This window comes from Hippoglossus hippoglossus, chromosome 7 (genome assembly GCF_009819705.1).
Source record: "Hippoglossus hippoglossus isolate fHipHip1 chromosome 7, fHipHip1.pri, whole genome shotgun sequence".
In the NCBI taxonomy this organism is placed as follows: Eukaryota; Metazoa; Chordata; class Actinopteri; order Pleuronectiformes; family Pleuronectidae; genus Hippoglossus; species Hippoglossus hippoglossus.
In genome coordinates this window covers 22513743-22526123 of record NC_047157.1, presented here as the reverse complement: position 1 = coordinate 22526123, position 12381 = coordinate 22513743, and the positions used below count along the sequence as shown (strand labels likewise).

General features: G+C 40.8%; 3 protein-coding genes across 4 annotated transcripts; 1 reads left to right on the top strand and 2 right to left on the bottom strand.

Moving 5' to 3' along the window:
• Positions 1 to 251: 251 nt before the first annotated feature.
• Positions 252 to 2535, bottom strand: LOC117764429 (CMRF35-like molecule 1). Of its 2 annotated transcripts, XM_034590198.1 has the most exons (5): positions 2490 to 2535; positions 2269 to 2380; positions 2009 to 2097; positions 1254 to 1299; positions 252 to 1117 (listed from the first exon to the last, which is right to left on the bottom strand). In XM_034590198.1, exons 1-5 carry the CDS (start codon positions 2524 to 2526, stop codon positions 979 to 981), a joined length of 423 nt encoding a protein of 140 aa, XP_034446089.1. In that variant the 5' UTR covers positions 2527 to 2535; the 3' UTR covers positions 252 to 978. The 2 variants fall into 2 exon arrangements, with proteins under 2 accessions (XP_034446089.1, XP_034446088.1); XM_034590197.1 differs by having other exon boundaries at positions 2009 to 2380.
• A 2720-nt stretch (positions 2536 to 5255) lies between these two features.
• Positions 5256 to 8503, top strand: LOC117764427 (acidic mammalian chitinase-like). The gene is made up of 11 exons (XM_034590194.1): positions 5256 to 5280; positions 5456 to 5485; positions 5595 to 5796; positions 5943 to 5999; positions 6086 to 6251; positions 6765 to 6889; positions 6978 to 7101; positions 7185 to 7370; positions 7609 to 7725; positions 7813 to 7954; positions 8047 to 8503. Exons 1-11 carry the CDS (start codon positions 5256 to 5258, stop codon positions 8349 to 8351), a joined length of 1479 nt encoding a protein of 492 aa, XP_034446085.1. The 3' UTR covers positions 8352 to 8503.
• Positions 8504 to 8619: 116 nt separating this feature from the next.
• On the bottom strand, positions 8620 to 11792 carry mfsd4ab (major facilitator superfamily domain containing 4Ab). The gene is made up of 10 exons (XM_034591245.1): positions 11439 to 11792; positions 11163 to 11361; positions 10683 to 10916; positions 10431 to 10593; positions 10197 to 10312; positions 9908 to 10081; positions 9668 to 9815; positions 9503 to 9573; positions 9253 to 9373; positions 8620 to 9163 (listed from the first exon to the last, which is right to left on the bottom strand). The coding sequence occupies exons 1-10, from the start codon at positions 11666 to 11668 to the stop codon at positions 9066 to 9068; spliced, it is 1554 nt and encodes a 517-aa protein (XP_034447136.1). The 5' UTR covers positions 11669 to 11792; the 3' UTR covers positions 8620 to 9065.
• Between the last annotated feature and the right edge of the window lie 589 nt (positions 11793 to 12381).

Here is a 12381-nt window from a genome sequence, read left to right as displayed (position 1 = left end):
GGATTATTTTATATTCAGTTTCTGTCAAAGATCCTTTTCACCTTAATCTTACACACTGAACCTTTAACTGTATGAACAAGCCACAGACCTAATCAAATACCTTCTGGTTCCTATTGGTATTTAAATTTAAGTTACACTGGAAGGAAATAAAACTGTTACATTTAGGGAGTAATGATTTGAAGTTTTAGAAAAAAGGAGAAACAAATTACAGCAACTGATGTCATTATTTTCTTAAATACATGGTTTAGTGCTGGAAGCAAATCGGAAGTTTGGGGAAAATGTTAACCATTTTCTTCCTGTCTAATTAAAGAATAAAAATTGAACAGTTGGCCCTTAATTATTACATATTACAGCCCCAACAGCTCATAGTGTAGTTTAAATAATTAAAGTCATCACTACCTCTCTTTAAGAGTAATATGCAAAGTTTTTCGGGAATTTTAACATAATTAGCTTTTAATTTGTAGAAAAAACAATGTGTGTTTTACCAATCAACCATTAATTGTCCCTGTTTTTTATTGTTTTAAAAGCAGCACTTCACATGAGTTGGGCCTTTGATTAATTCATGAAGGATTTTTATTCTGCATCCTTGTTTGCAGCACAAGTACAACACTCACAGATTCAGTAAAAAACCCTCAGACCTGGTGGTTAAATTTGAAAAGAACAGGCCTTTATGACCATCCATATAAGATCTGCATACGCATTAAATGATAGTCAGGAGACTCAGTTTTCCAGAGGTGCTATATTCAAAAGTTGAACCCAAAGTTATCTTCTGCCCGGCACTGAAATTAATGAGGTTTTAATCATTTAAATACAAGAAAGGAGAAGCTGGAAGCCAATTTTTCACTTGGTTTATTTTTCAGTTTAATTCACACTCTGATAGAGTGTCTGCTGGAGGAATGGTTCTGTGGCCATACACAGTTATAATTCACCCATGATTAGAAATATGGTGCTGCCTGACTTTCATTCATAATTGTTTACTTAAGTGAGTTGTGATGGTGAAATTGTTGTTGCCGACATGTTCTTCTTCGCAGCTTGTATCCGCCACACAGCGATGTGAGTTGATATCAAACAGCACAACATTAAAATAAAGAGGATCCAGCGTAGAGTCGCCCACCAACTAGTTAACAAAGAGATTAACTGGGATTAGAACCTGTTACTTTTCATGTATGCAGAACATAACTGTATATATTACTTTTAATTTAGTTAATTTGACTTATGCAGTGCAATATATTCCTCCTGGAGACTCATCTCACCTTATTTCATCATGATTCAGTGCCATCGGGGCGGTGGGTGTCACCACTGTGGAAAAAATACATTTGAGTTAAAAGTTAAACACAAATGACTGATCGAACCTGTCTCCTACAAATGATGTGTATATTAAATAACAACTATAATCTACTTTTCTTTTTACCATTACCTGGGGTGAGAGTCACTGTTTTGATTAAATCTCATAAATTGGTCTGTTAACATGACAAAAAAACATTTCATACATTTCAATTGTGATTTCCGCTAAAAAAAAGTAACAAATACAAAGATCAAGACAATACAGCAGTGAACACAAATCATCAGAATAAGGGGCGGCAAACTAATTAAAACGTTTTTTTGGTAAGGGTTTATATAATCTTACATCTGACCGAAAATAATGTTTACTATGTTGCATTTATAATTATTCAGTCTACTTATTTAGCTAATACTTATTGTTGTGGTATATAATCAGTCAGTCAGTCAGTCAGTCAGTCAGTCAGTTAGTTAGTTATCCTTTGTTTAACCCGGAAGGTCCCATTGAGAAACAACATCTCTTCTGCCAGGGAGTCATGTTCATATTTAATTAGTTAGACTACACTTGTACGTACAATATGAAATTGTCTGTAGATTCACCATTTTTTAAACAAGACAACTAACTGGGGACTGATATTGGGAGCATTGCAGGAAAAAAAAACATTTTAAACCAAACAACATGTTTTAAGTTAAGAGTCATTGATTTACATCTGAGGAAGACCTTCATTACCTGTGACTGTGTGGGAGACAAGGAGCTGGACTCGAGTTCGGATGTTCCCTCCATGTATTGCGATGACACACCAGTACACATCCTCATCCCTGTAGTTGAGTGAAGTCATAGTTACGGTGAAGACTCCTGCCTCCTTATTATCAGCGATGAAGCTTCTATCACTGTCTCTGTTCCTGGGGGTTTTCACCACTATTCTGCAAAGGATATACACCGCTCCTCTGCACCAGTACTTTGTGTTGCTTGTGTACTGAGGATCATACTGACAAGCGACCGTCACAGATCCTCCGATTGCTGCGGTCACCTCCTCTGGAGCGGAGAGCGGACCCGAGCCCACTGTCTGCTTTGTCAGCCAGATGAGAAACAGAACTGTGGCTGCAGGAAGAGAAGAACAAATCACATGATCTCAGTTAGAAAGTTGAACAAACCAATCGTTTCCATGTTACTCTGTTAAGAAGAAGCTTTAGAAGTTTCCATTAATTACCATCAAGGAAGCCAGCACATCCTCCTGGGATTTTCATGATGAGAACTGACAGAACAACGCGAAGTGGAAGCATAATGCAACATTTGGCCACCTCCTCTTATTTCTCACATACAGTTGTGCAATCAAGTGACGCATGAGAAAAAATGTTGACCTTTTTTGGGGCATTATTGTTGACTTGCAAAATTTCCCTGTGCATCTTATTCTGCTGTGTTTTACTACTGCAGAGCGAGAGCTGTAGTCAGTTTATTTACTTTAGCAGCAGGTGGCACTAAAGACCAAATTATCCAAAGACATAATATGTTTAATAAACATCTAAATTCTTATTTTTCTTTCACAGATTATCATCTGCATTGTTGCCTAATCTTTGCCAGACTTTGAAAAGTACTTTTAAATCTGGTTTGCAGGCGCAGTTTGCATTGCTTCACCACATCTGCCTGAGTATTTCCTCAGTGTTTCCTTCCTGTAACATTAGTGGCTTAAAACAGATGCAACTGAGACCAGTGTTATATATTTTCACAGATTTTGCTAATTCATGTCAATATTAAATTCACGCTGGTGTTTTTTTTTTGTGCTGATTTCTGAGGTGCAGCTCACTTGAGTGGACATTGTATAGGTTTAAATATTTCATTGTTAATGTTGTATTTTGTTGTTTTCTTCATCATCTTGATCTTTATTAATCATTATTTCCCATCAGCAACTTTCTTTATTACAGAACTTATCAGAGGAGGGTTTTAAGTGGATGTATTACCTCCTGTCTGTTGGTTTGTTTGTTGTTTGACAGCTGGATTACATAAAAACTACAGAACTTGATGGAAGGATGGACAACCCTACAACATTGTAAAACAGGACTTTTTTCCCCCAACATTTTCACAAATATCTCAGGGAATATGACAGAATAACTATGACTGCCATATATGTAACTGTAGCAAAAATCATGTGCATAACAAATACCTCAAGGTGAGACGTGTCGCAGTTGCGCCGCAATGTGAGATTTGACTGACATGAGGGATGACAATGAATTGCAAGCACCAGATTAAAAACAATTACATTTTACTGAACTCAACAGTTCTTTACTGAACTTTACAGGAGAATTATCCACTTTTAGCAGCGTATAGCAACAGCATCGATGTGTATTATCAGAGTTAAGGACGAATGACATGAATTTGACTCTGAGAGAGATTAGGTCAAACCACTGAGTTAAAAAACAGAACTAGTGGTGACACACACAGTGATTACATGTAAGCAGCCAACAGGTTGCAACACCCAGAAGCACAAGTCTATTTCTGTAAATCTCTTTGACAACCAAGGCTTCTTCAAAACAGACATTTCATCTCTGTCACTGGAAAAAGGGCAGAATCTCATTTTAAGTTTGTGAATATTTAAGGTCCATTTGAATGAGGTGACCCTGTCCACATTATTTCTCTATGTGTTTTAAAATCAGCAGATGTATAATGAACGCACATGTAAATATTTGAGAGATTTGATTTGCTCCTCAGAGGAGGAATTCTCAAGTAAACTGTCCTGAGATGATAAACCTCAAACTTTGACACAACTCTCCATGATGTTAAAAACTGTTCTAATCAATGTTGTAAATGTTGTTATGTTGTTGATGTGTTCAGCTACACACAGCATCTATTGCACTTCTGTCCATCATCCATCCAGAGAGATCACTCACACGTGGCTCCTTGTTGACCCCTAAGAGTGACTCACTCATCAAGTGATTTGTGAATATGGGCTGTGAAAATAAAATAAAATTGGTTCACTGAAAGATAATGAAATGACCTTGGTAAAACTCACTTTGAATTGTTTTTCACATATACCTCAGAACGTCAGAGGGTGAATGAAACACCCTGCTCACCTTAACCTTGATGTATGCCCAAGCATGTTTTGTGAGACACACCCTGAAAAGCAGACAGACTTGTTTTGGAAAAAGCAAATGACATTAACTTCTGCTTCTGGGCTTTGGCACGGCAGGGACTTTTTTTTTTTGTTGCTGACACAAGCATATCTTTCTTTAAATATTACATAAACTGTTCATGATAAACAAGGTGGCGTTATAACGGAGGCTAAATGATTAGATAAGCTCTCCCGTCCCCTGGGGAATGCTTGGGTCTTTATGTAAATCTGTCCACATGACATATCACAGTCCTCTTTGCAGTTTGATTATCATCGCTTATGTTTTCCAAAAGCTATTTTGCCCATTTGTTTTTATGAATCACCTCATACTATTTTATCAAATTTCTTGATTACTCAGTAGAAGCAATAACTTTACTATACAAATGGATATGATCTCTTTTATTAACCCACAGAAGAAAATCTGACTTTTCTTCTATTTTGCTGTTAAGATATGATTCACTGGATTTTACCATTCAGTCATATATACATTTTCATTACAAATTTGACAAATAAGGCAAAACCTTGAGAATATACTGTATGTACATCCTATTTAGCATTTATGACAAATTCATCATTGTTGTTTTAGTGTTTTGTGGTGATTGTTTTAAACATGTATCAGACCTGTTCGCTGCAGACCTTGTAAACGTATTTGCTCTACATGAATGAGACCTTCACACAAGGAGAAAGTGTACGTGGAGAGAATGCCTGAACGCATGATAAGGAATCACATCGGACTTCTTAAGTGAGCACTTTTGATAATCTCCTCTGAGACAATCACTTGTAAATAAACACCTGTTCTGGCAGGTGGACGAACTGGACGTGTATAAAAGTGAGTGCAGGGGTCGGTTGACCTCCTTGTACAAGGTAGTCATGGGCAAAGTACTGTTTGTGACGGGTAAGTCTACGCTGCTGTGGTCTCTTTAATATGTAGTGGATGTCCTCCTGAGAATGACTGTTTCCCAGTTTTGCCTTTAACGGAATATTACATCTATTTTTAGACTGCAATTCTGAGCCTTTTTCCCACTGAGATAAAATTTCCTTTGCTGAAACCTGTTTTTTAACATTCACAGCTCTGGCCCTGCTGCTGCACGCGCAGCTCGGTAAGATATTTCTAATTACGTTATACACTGTACTTGATTATTTTGTATTCTTACGGTCAGAAATTGCATTATATTGTTCTGTAAATGATGGATTTCTTATGTGTCAAAGGCTCATCCTACATACTGTCATGCTACTTCACAAACTGGGCTCAGTACCGACCCCCTCCAACCATCTATATGCCCACTGACATCGACCCATGCCTGTGTACCCATCTGCTCTACGCCTTCGCCACCATTAAGAACAACAAACTGGCCACGTATGAGTGGAATGATGTGGAGCTTTACAGTCAGTTCAACGGCCTGAAGAACCAGTGAGTCACTAAAAAATCTCTATTTTCTCCTGTACAAAAGGAAATTATCCTGTTGAAGAATAGAAATAATAATAATAAAGCACAGTTAGTGTGTTGAGATTGATTTAGTTGCAACTGCAGAAGTAAAATATCTGATTTATTTGCAGGAACGGCGCCCTGAAGACTCTTCTGTCAGTCGGAGGCTGGAACTATGGCTCCACAGGGTGAGATCATCTGCAGAAATCCACAGACTCTGACTCTGCAAACAACGAGGATCATCTGCCTTAATGCATTTCTCCTCCTGTATTAGATTCTCCCAAATGGTGTCAAGCCCTGCCAACCGTCAGACCTTCATCAGCTCCGTCATTTCATTCCTGAGGCAGTATGAGTTCGATGGGCTCGACATCGACTGGGAGTATCCAGCCAACAGGGGCGGCTCGTACAGCGATAAAGAGAACTACTCAGTTTTCCTGGAGGTTCGTTCGTCATTTCTGCTTTTCTCTCTAGATTCAACAATCACTTCCTCTGAATAAATTTGAAACTATTTCTACTACTATATCTGCCGCCAAGGCCCAATAATCCCTTTAATTCAGTCAAGCTGCACCAAACATACTTACGGATATTAGTCTCACAATATGTCAGATTTGTCTTTTTATCAAGATCCACAAATTATTTATTGTATTGGTGAAATTTAAATTTTTTAAGAAAGTGGAAACAAATTTCCTGGATCCACCGCCTGATCCAGATCTGTACTTACATGGAATGCGTTCTTCCCTGACCCCTACTGTTTCTGTTTTTGTGTAATCTCGCTTACAAACAAACAAACAAACAAACAAACAAACAAACAAATGGACAGGCTTGAAAAGTTTCATCTTTAAGACACATAAAAGCAAAACAATTCTCAACCTGTCCATGTTACGACTCGTGGATTATGAATCCTGGAGTTGACACTAAATATTCCTCCTTCCCTCTGTGTTGACATTCATCAGGAGATGAGAGCCTCCTTTGAGACGGAGGCCAAGCAGAGCAACAGGGCTCGTCTCCTGATGTCCGCTGCCGTAGCGGCCGGAAAGGACACCATCGAATCTGCTTATCAGATTCCCAAACTTGGCCAGTAAGCATTTGAAGTAACTTTTGCAACGTGAACGAAAGCTTGTTTAAGTCGGTCGTTAGAACTTTCCCTCCTTGTTTTCCCCTCACAGGTCCCTGGATATGATCAATGTTATGACCTATGATTTCCACGGCTCTTGGGACCCCATGACTGGTGATTGCAGCCCCTTGTTCAAAGGTCCTGAGGACAAGGGTGGTTTCATCTATTTCAACGTGGTGAGTGGAAAGAATATACATGCATTTCATTTGCAATCTCTCTAGATCCAGATCCATGTATATGTCTGATTCCTTCATTCCAGGATTATGCCATGAACTACTGGAAGAGTCAGGGAGCCCCTGCTGAGAAGCTGATTGTTGGTTTCCCCACATATGGCAACACATTCACTCTCAAGAACCCTGCTGACCACGGGGTTGGAGCACCTATTGCCGGTGCTGGAACTCCAGGAAAGTACACGCAGGAGGCTGGAGAACTCGCTTACTTTGAGGTATTCCTTCTTATGATCACCATGACCCAATATTTATGCTTAGTAACAGAGCAGATTATAGTTTAGCAAAGTATTGTAGCCACCAGACGAAGAAGTGAATGATTTCTACGGCTGTCATTAACACACGCACACACACACACACACACACACACACACACACACACACACACACACACACACACACACACACACACACACACACACACACACACACACACATTGCTTTGTGACATTACAGATCTGCGGATTCTTGAACGGTGCGACTGAGGTATGGAACCAGGCCCAGGATGTGCCATATGCCTACAAGGGAAACCAGTGGGTGGGCTATGACAACATGAAGAGCTTCCAGATCAAGGTAACAGACTGAGTTTAATCTCTGTAATCAGAACCTATATTTCTGTACGTTGCTGCAATTGTTTTTTTTTATTCTGGCTGTGTGTAGGTTGACTGGCTGAAGAAGAGTAACTTTGGTGGTGCCATGGTGTGGACCATTGATATGGACGACTACTTGGGCACCTTCTGCAACCAGGGAAAATACCCAATGATTAATGTTCTCAAAAAGGGTCTGAATCTGGAACAAGCATGTAAGACTCGAAATACACTTATTATTGATGATCTATGTGGAATTCATGAAATGTTCTGAGAAAAAGATTAAATAATTGATTTGTGGTTTCAGCCTGTGCCCCTCCTGCCACTCGCCTTCCTCCGATTGCCGGAGTGAGCACAACCTCTGGAGGCAGCTCTGGAGGCGGCTCCAGTGGCGGCTCCAGTGGTGGCTCCAGCGGCGGCAGCTCCTCTGGTCGGGGCTCAGGCACCAGCGGCATGAACACCGGCTTCTGCGCCGGAAAGGCCAACGGCATGTACCCCAACCCAACCAACAAGAACCAGTTCTACAACTGCAGCAGTGGGAAAACCTACTTCCAGAACTGTGCTGCTGGCCTGGTCTTCAACAGCGCCTGCTCTTGCTGCAACTGGTCCTAAAGTAGAAGTTATAGATTGACTGGTTAACCGTTCAAAGGCTGCTGGAGTCTGTTCTACATTTGTTCTTATAAGTTCTCAGAGGTTAAATGCCCTGAGTGCAAAGTCCATCCCTTCACACGCTGGATGTTAAACAATGTAAAACCCAAAGCTGAATGGTTAATTTTGAAAGCAAAGACAAATAAACAAATATCTATGTTGTATGTGTCCAAATAGTTTTCTGTGCAATCAATGTATGTGGATCGATCAACTACACATATATGTTCCCCGTCTCAGTATAAGAGCTTTAATAGACATATTACACAGTATGTGTATTTTCTTTTACATATGACAAAAGATATGCAAAACACATGGAAACAAAAGATTACATTTAAAATGCAAATACAGAAAAAGGTGTCGAGTCTACAAAGGTATATTTTACATGGCAAACTGCTGACACAATCATTAACCTTGTATCGTAATGTCATATACAACAAACACACAGTAATGTGATTTACAAAATAGAAAAAACAATCTAAGAATTTGAAATATAACCTCTGACAGTAGCAAATAATCTACTTGGAAAATACCACGTTATTCCCACCTCTATGGAAGTATATCAGCACATGAAGTGAACATTTTGTAGTCTCAGGTAAATCATATGAAGTATTTGAGGCTAAATCGCAGTAATACTTCATCTCCTACAGTAGCCAGCTTGGGTGAAAACACGGCCGACTCTCAGCTGCTCTCTTTCTCCTCGTTCGCTTCTGTTTTGGCGGATCCGTTCTGCTCTGCTGCCGCCGGTTCCTCCACCATGGTGGACTTTTTTGATGTTCCTGTTGGGTCGCAGGGGAGGGAAATGAATGAAAAAGCACACTCAGCAGCAGAGTATGAAGGCGTTTGAAGGTGTGGGTTGATACTGCACCTAATAGGTAATTTCTGTGCATTCGATGGAACAGCAGGAGCCCGATGAAGAAGATAAATCCCATGCAGGCGATTATCACTCCACACAACAGGAAGCTGTAGCTGCCTTCAGTCTGGATGATCTAGGGATGAGATGGTAACGTTCAACTACTGGTCATGATTCTGAATCTCCACCGGGCTTGATTCTGCAAATACAACCCAATTTCTTCACTCTATATTTCCATAATAATAAAGTTACTCATCAAACTCACTTGGCCAATGAGAACCTGCATCACCATCTCTCCCATCCCTGCACTTGTCACCAGGACTGAGGTTGCACATCCTGTAAAAAAAAAGAAATGGATGGTTTATTTCCTCTCTTTGCTTCGGTGCCATTACTGCGTCGTTATCCTTGTGCTATTAACACTGAATTATACCCTGGTAATCGAGGATGTCTTCGGTGTAGGCGAGCATAGAGGGGAAGATGCTGCTGAGGAACAGCCCACATAAACCGGTACCAACAAACAAGAAGATGCTGCTCTTGTAGAAAATGAGCAGCATCAGCACAGTAACAATGGCCCCCACCTGTGAAGAGAAAGAGAAGAGAGTGTGATCAAATTCCCTGATATCGTTGAGTGTCTCATCTAGAATGTGATTCAATGTTTCACTTGCTTTACCAGGTTGATTATGAGCAGCTTCATGGGCTGGATACGAAACGACAGAGGAATGGACAACAGGCGTCCAGCAGTGATGGCTGCCCAAAAGATACTGGCCAGGTACCCTGCTGTCTGATGAGACAGTGTCTCATGAGCTTCCACAGCGTACGTGTACACGAAGCCAGCATATACACCCTGGCAAGAAAAAGATTTATTCACGTGCTCTGCAGTCCGGGTTTTATTTGCAGCTGATTCGGGGACATAATTCGCGACGTGCCGATCATATTAATCATCTGCACCCCTCACTCACCACAATACCGTCAGTCATGAAGAGCACCAGCCCACCGAAGATATGAATCATGAAGAAGGACGCTGGCAAACCACGCAGGTTATCATTCTGACAGCAGCTGAAGATATCCCCATGACCTGCATCAGAACCAAGATTCACTTCAAACAGATTCTGCACATGACAGGACATTAACAGCATTGTTTCCAACGTGCACAAGACTCATTTTGAATATAAAGTATAAAATCACTTCTTTACCTCCTGCTTCATGTTCCCTCTGCTCCACCTCCTGGCCCTCAGCCCCCTGCTGGTTCTCCATCGCCAGTTCATCTTTATCCAGGAGGCGAGGAGTGCTGCTGGGAAGACACGGGATCAGCTGCTCCCGATACATCAGGAACAACACGGCCAGTGGCACAGGCAGCTAATGAAGCACACACAATATTCAGCTTTTACTTCATCTATTGCAACTGGGAAAATAACTTTTAAATCTGTGTTGGCTCAGCGTCGTACATTAATAAATGCCATGATCCAGAAAGCCTTGTGCACACTGGGTTCCCAGTCCCCTCCCTCATGTTGTAGAGTTATGTTGTGCTCTGCAGTGGGACTGTTCCTCAGCATGCTCCTTAAATGATGAATCATCTCGGTCTGGTTCGCCATGTGATTCCCGCAGCCCGTCTCTGAGAGGAAGGAATCTGCGATCAGGGGGCTCACCAGGGCTCCGAACCCGATGAAAAAGTGAAGAGCCTGCAAATTGTGGACAAAGACGAAAACCAGAGACATTTAGCTTTTAAAAAAAAAAAAAACCTACAGCATATAAGTAGATCCTAACTTGTAAACTCACACAGATTATATTTTAGCATAGTCCTTTAATATTCATTGGAAACCAAAACCTTTTATTTTCGCCTGAACCTGCTGTTGATTATTAATGGGATGTGAATGCTGCTGTGTCTCTTTCTACATATGTGGTGTTGGTGCTGCAGGATTTTCCACCTGTAAAAAAACAGCAGAGTCCTTCTGATAGATGGTCACCAGCTGGATGTTGGCTATGGTGTCAATGATGCCCATCGCCAAACCGGACACAGCCATGGCGATGGCCAGCAGGAGGACATTATTGCAAAATGGGATGATGGCGAATATCAAAGAGATGACGAGAGCGGAGACGAATAAGGCGCCGAGAGCACGGAACAACCTTCGAGAAAGAAAGGAGAGAAATATTACCGATAACGAAAGTCATCAAACAGTGCAACACAGTCTGGTCTTACTCACGTCCGTTTGAAAATGCCGCCAACAGAGCTGCCGATCAACAGGCAGAACTGCTGGGCGAAGAAGACCCAGGTGATCTGGCTGAGTGTCGAGTTGGTTTGACATTGCAAGTCCAAAATGGTCGGCCCGAGGAAAGCGATGCAGAGTCCGAAGCTGAAGAAAACGCTCCAGTAGGTCAGTGTGTGATGGGCATTCTTCTTGAACAGCGTTACAATCCGTTCGTCGAAAAACATCTTGACCACGGTAAAGATAGAAGTAACTCAGGGACACAGATTGACAAAGATTTTCTTTATTTTTTACTAAGAATAATATCACAAAGTTGCTTTGTGGACGCTTGCTGCAGTTGAATGAGTTTCTCGATCTCTTTTAAAGCTTTGAGCTCCAACCTCTCGGCGTTGCCTAACCCGAAGAGGATGTCCACCTGAGTTAATGGGTGAAGTGGAGGATCTTCCAACAATAATATGCCGATTTGAATTGTGTCAATGATTGCCGGTGCCAGTGTGTTGAAATGCCACCAGAAAGTGTGCGTTTGTAAGTCTGGGTGCCTCCAATCATGAGTGTATCATTCAGGAAGCAATGACACATCAGTGGTTCACGGACACGTTGTCTTTTCTGTCATACCTGGACCATCTTAGGTCAGACACCAAAAAATGACATGATAGTTAGTAAAATGTTAATATCGATTTAATTGATTTATTTTATATTTTTTGCTGTGGCAACAACTGAGACGTTATTTTTAATTATGCCACAATTTATAAAACATCACTCCCTCTTTCTCCTCACACAGTTTTGTCTCTGCTGTGTGTATATTTCTTTATTTAAGAAATTTTATGTTGTCATTCTTTGCAGAGGATTTTGTACAGGAGCTCATTACCAATTATGTCCAAGTCAAGTCAAATTTACATATATATATAAAAACAGAGAATAAATAAAAACATGAATACGT

Bases quoted from the DNA above. Each gene is read 5' to 3' on its own strand.
- mfsd4ab (XM_034591245.1), bottom strand. From the start codon at position 11,668: ATGTTTTTCGACGAACGGATTGTAACGCTGTTCAAGAAGAATGCCCAT. The intron at 10,594-10,682 runs GTACGACGCTGA...GTGCTTCATTAG, and splicing joins GGATCATGGCATTTATTAAT to CTGCCTGTGCCACTGGCCGT. The intron at 9,574-9,667 runs GTATAATTCAGT...TTTTTTTTACAG, and splicing joins AGACATCCTCGATTACCAGG to GATGTGCAACCTCAGTCCTG.
- LOC117764427 (XM_034590194.1), top strand. From the start codon at position 5,256: ATGGGCAAAGTACTGTTTGTGACGG. The intron at 5,486-5,594 runs GTAAGATATTTC...TATGTGTCAAAG, and splicing joins GCTGCTGCACGCGCAGCTCG to GCTCATCCTACATACTGTCA. The intron at 7,726-7,812 runs GTAACAGACTGA...GGCTGTGTGTAG, and splicing joins TGAAGAGCTTCCAGATCAAG to GTTGACTGGCTGAAGAAGAG.
- LOC117764429 (XM_034590197.1), bottom strand. From the start codon at position 2,526: ATGAAAATCCCAGGAGGATGTGCTGGCTTCCTTGATG. The intron at 2,381-2,489 runs GTAATTAATGGA...CTCTTCCTGCAG, and splicing joins ATGTGCTGGCTTCCTTGATG to CCACAGTTCTGTTTCTCATC. The intron at 1,300-2,008 runs GTAATGAAGGTC...TTTTTTCCACAG, and splicing joins TGTCTCCCACACAGTCACAG to TGGTGACACCCACCGCCCCG.